Source organism: Dicentrarchus labrax, unplaced genomic scaffold (genome assembly GCF_905237075.1).
Source record: "Dicentrarchus labrax unplaced genomic scaffold, dlabrax2021, whole genome shotgun sequence".
NCBI classification, from domain to species: Eukaryota; Metazoa; Chordata; class Actinopteri; family Moronidae; genus Dicentrarchus; species Dicentrarchus labrax.
The window spans coordinates 13,202,628-13,207,431 of record NW_026136704.1 but is presented as its reverse complement, the minus strand read 5'-3'; the positions used below and the strand labels follow the sequence as shown (position 1 = coordinate 13,207,431).

General features: G+C 37.6%; 1 protein-coding gene across 1 annotated transcript; it reads right to left on the bottom strand.

The window, feature by feature from the left end:
* Positions 1-539: 539 nt before the first annotated feature.
* On the bottom strand, positions 540-3,532 carry snrpd2 (small nuclear ribonucleoprotein D2 polypeptide). Its single transcript, XM_051398250.1, has 3 exons — positions 3,395-3,532; positions 2,377-2,556; positions 540-1,011 (listed from the first exon to the last, which is right to left on the bottom strand). Coding segments are annotated over exons 1-3 (357 nt in total). The 5' UTR covers positions 3,397-3,532; the 3' UTR covers positions 540-836.
* Between the last annotated feature and the right edge of the window lie 1,272 nt (positions 3,533-4,804).

Sequence of the window (4,804 nt, the reverse complement as noted above, 5' to 3'; positions counted from 1 at the left end):
ATTAAGACAATTAACAAAGTGGTCAGGAGGGGCTGAGCGGCAGAGGAGAACGGCCTGAAATGGAGAGAGATGAGGGTGTGAAGTGACAGTCAGCACATCTGGTCTCATCAATAATGCATAGGGCCTTTAAACGGCAGTTTGTCGCATATTGAGCGCTGCTGACTGAAATCAAGCCCGACACCTAAGATGCTGTCAGGGGAGAGTGAAAAGGGTGACAGCGGGAGGGGGAGGAGAAGGAAGAGGGAAGGAGGAGGCCGACCAAATCAAAACCGGAGTAAAAACTTTTCTATAAAATTATAAATATCTATAGGTCAGAAGAATGGAAACACTCTACTGCCACAATATTATCTCCAAATATTCACTAATAATACAAACAATTAAATGAATGATCAATATTAATGTTGGAGATTTAAATCTAGATTATTATTAATAAAAAATATATCACATAGCACCCTTTAATGAAACTAGCCTTCAATCAGGTTTTCAAAGTAGGGAGAAACTTAGAAGCTTAAAGCAAAAATACTTGAACAACACTTGAATCTGGTCATCACTTTTATTATTAAAATGAAAAATACAGAATACTTCTGGTGACAACACAAAAACAGGTATTCTTGTGCCTGAATGGCTCCCCAAAAAGTACAGACGTTATTTTTACACCATGTATCTTACCCAATAGTGAGTGCAGTGATCCAAACACAAACAACAAAACAAAGACATTTCTATTAATGGTAGTCCACTGCAACTGCCTTCAAATCACTAAAGAAAATAAAAAAGGAGAAAAAAAAGGAAAAGAAAAACGGCTCTGAGACTGGTTCAGCTTGGCGCCTATAAAGAGTTCATTTTCCAGTGATCAGAGGATTTCTCAGCACGATGATGACGGAGTCGCCCCTCAGGAACATTTTAGAAATGTAGCGGTCCTTATTCACTGGCTTAGACTTCTTCTTTCCCTTCCCACTCTTGGGAACTTCTGTCCACATCTCCTTCACGTTCTCCAAGACCATGTTGCAATGCCTGAAATGACAGAGAGGATGTCAAACACTGAAACAGAGTATCACTGATTTTGGAAGGGGGAAGAAAAGACAAAAACACTTACAAACAGAATCCTTCTTAAGTGGTACACACAAGTGATTTAAGGGAATTTGTGGCATTCCCTGATTCCCTCGCACTTTGAAATAATACTGCCATATTTAGCACAGTAACGTATACTCTGACAGCTCCGTCAGGGTCTTTATGCAGATCGCTGTCCAGTGTCATCCTGTGTTTCTGTGTAACGTTACCTATTGTAGGTCATACTATTATCCTGTCTAATATCTGTCACATTCCCATGACTGCCTCTCATATTAGTCACGGGTCGCTTTCCCCTTAAAAAATATGTTTTAAGCTTTACGTCAGACCATTCATCCTTTCTGTCTGTTACAATACAGCGCTGATTTCCGACAGCAGGACCCTTCCTCACTTTACTTTCTTTTATTTTTATGAATGAAACTTGCCCACACAGGAAGGAGAACATGATGCCTTATATGGCAAATATTGAACAAAGCACCTCCTCAGTAACAAAAGGCATTTATCAAGCTGAAACGAGCAGTTTATGACAAATATGTCCAGTTAAGAGAGTTTGAAGAATCAGCCTTGAAACACGAGAGACCTCAAAGAAAAAAGTAAGACAGGTTTCGGGTAAGAAAATTAATGTTCCTGCACAATTATATATTTTGGACTTAATTAACGCATTAAATAAGAGAGGTATCAGTATGCACAATTTATTTGAAATCACATCAAAAGTATCCTGTAATACTGCACTTATATTGATGGGGATATGATTAATTTGTTAATAACGAGGACATTACAGTTCTTTTTTCTTTAACTGTAGGATTTTTTCATTGTGACAATAATTATCCAATATTAATTTTCCAATTTTGATAGCATAAAATTAATATATAAGTTTATATGCATTTGAGATGACGAAAAACATCGGATTTCCCTGTTGAGGGAACAGTGTATCAGTCTCCATCATACACAGTATCTTTTGAGGGTCAAGCTGCTGTAGGAAGACAATGCAAAAATACATTTTATAGTCGTATATTAGTCTGGGTATTTTGGAGACTGCTGATTGCTCAGTAACAAATCAGGGAATAATTTGTTACGATCATGTTTCATAATGGGTAATGCTCATTGATGGAAAGTAAATACATTGTATTATACTGTAACAACATCAAAATGATCATGAAAATATATGGTTGCTGATTTAAGTAAAATACCATCCTGAATGAAATGTAACAATACAAATGTGAAATACAACAAAATGATTAGACACAAGTTAAGTATCAATCTCATATTATACATAACCTGTGAAGTAACGAGTGAGAGTGGGCTTGGTACCTGTCAAAAGCCTTGACTCTTCCGAGGAGCTTCTTGTTGTTGCGACAGTTAATGAGGACCTGAGTGTTGTTCTTGACTGACTGTGTGAGCACAGACAGAGGGCCAGTGTTGAACTCCTCTTCCTCACGTTTCTGGAGCTCCTCTGGAGTCATCTCCGACTTGGGCTTTGTTAACAGACTCCTGACAAATGACACAAAACACCAGTTCAAATGTGGATAATTAATATCAGTTTGATCAGAACTGGATGTTGGTATTAATATGGCAGAGCAGGAATATTGTAAATGTTATATAATATTAGGCTTTATATTCTGATCATGTTTGGCCAATACACCTTTACAGGCTGACTGCTAAATATACTGCTGTGTTATTCGGTTGTATTGTTTCCTTAAAGTTGGAATTGATTATTGATTGATTGATTATATTGTTGCAGGGTTGTTGTTTTTTTGTCTTTTTGACTGACTGGTTGTGTTAGAGAATAAAATAAAGTTTAAGTTCAACTTTAGACAACAAAGAGATGTTCACTACACCTGTATCACTCAGTAAATGAAATTATATAGCTTTGTTTCACATATTTCTATAAATATGTGTTGCTTATTGTGTGTAACAGACTGACATTTGTTTTCTAACACCAGTATGACTCTTTAACATTAACAGAGAGACGAACAACTCCACACTCTGCTGCTTGGTGTTAGCATTCAGCTAACTAGCTTATATCAATGTAATTGTGCGGCTCCTGACTCGTAACTTCTCCACTTTTCACCAAAGCAGTTTGAAATGTCTGACTTTGTCTTTTCATCTTTCTTCGTGTGTAACAATAACGTAGCTGTAAGTTAGTATCGCTGAGCCTAACAATACACAGCAGCGTGCAGACGTACAAAGGCTTCATGAACTCAGCTCACCGGCCTTGGTCTTTCTACAGTGCTAACCCGGTTAGCATGTAACTGTTAGCTCCTGCTGTGACTCTAACACCGACAATGAGCGCTCTCCTGAACGCTGACTGATCCTTATATATACTTACATGGTTGCTGATTTCTAAACACAGTTCTCCTAGATAGTATCCCGCTCGTCTGCACCAGTCTCTTTCGTGTCTTCAACGATGCTTCCTCCAATGCTCCACACTCGCGTGGATCCAGCTACTTCCGGGTCAACTAATACGCGCCTCAATGTTTTGCAATAACTACCGGGTTACTGCCATTAACAGAATATATATTAAACTATATATAAAACTATATATATAAAGGTACTGCATATGTGCATCAAACCAGTTTGTGTCATAATGTCGATTTTACTGTACAATGTTGTATTATTTCCATTTTAATGCTGCGTTCAAGGCACATTTAGATGTTTTACTACAGATAATTAGGAGATACATTTCTAAAAAAAAATAACGTGAAAATAGTTCAAATCAGCCCCAGTCTGGCAGACTACAATATTAAAATGCGTTTTAAGTTATAATAACCCAATATTACAATACCATAAATAATAATACTATAGAACTGATTGGCTCCATATTCTACAGCATACTGTGATATATATATATATATATATATATATATATATATATATATATAATATTATTGTTATGCTGGTTGAGGATGTGATGTTCATACCTTATATACAGTAGGCTACATTAACTACATGCTGTTAAAGGAAGAAATTGTCACAGGAAAAGACATGACAGAGAGAGCAGCCAAAGTGATACCACAGACCCAAACAGATAGGTCTTTGTTTTGCTCTTTAACACAACAAGAACGAGGGGAAAGTGTGTGTGTGTGTGTGAGAGAGAGAGAGAGAGAGAGAGAGAGAGAGAGAGAGAGAGAGAGAGAGAGAGACGGGGATGTAGAGTACATTATCTACACAGCAGCAATGAGACATTAAGAGATTGGCTTTCTGGCAAGAGACAGACAGACGCCTGGGGGTGTACAACCCACCCACCTTATTTCAAAGGGTGGCAGATCTACCTGTGGAAGTCACTTGCTCCGGATAATAGCTGCCTGTGTGCTGTTGAGGGAGGCGAGTGCGTGGGATTGATTTCGAGAGCTGCACTATATCTTTATGAAGCACACCTAACTCAGCCAAAAGACTTACATCTTAAACTGTGGAGCAGTGGGCCTGTAAAATGAGCTCAGTGTGGCATTAGCCTTACATGTGATGGGACTTCAGTAATCTGAAAACACCTTGGCAGTTAAGAGATCAGAGATTAATTTACTAACACTGATGGGCAAGAGGAAAAAAAACCCTGTATTAATCTGAACAACTGAATAATGTGTAGTATTACATTTTAAATACACTTGTTATTATCATTGCTTTCTTTAGGGACAGAAATTATTTGATCTTCTATTTTATTTTACAATAAAAATTGCCCTCCCTAGCTAAGAGATTGGCAACGTGATGCTGAATTTATTATATTTCAGGTGCACTTTTACAC

Coding starts and splice junctions, on each gene's coding strand:
- snrpd2 (XM_051398250.1), bottom strand. Junction 1,012..2,376: donor AGAGTCAAGGCTTTTGACAG/GTACCAAGCCCA, acceptor CTGTCATTTCAG/GCATTGCAACATGGTCTTGG.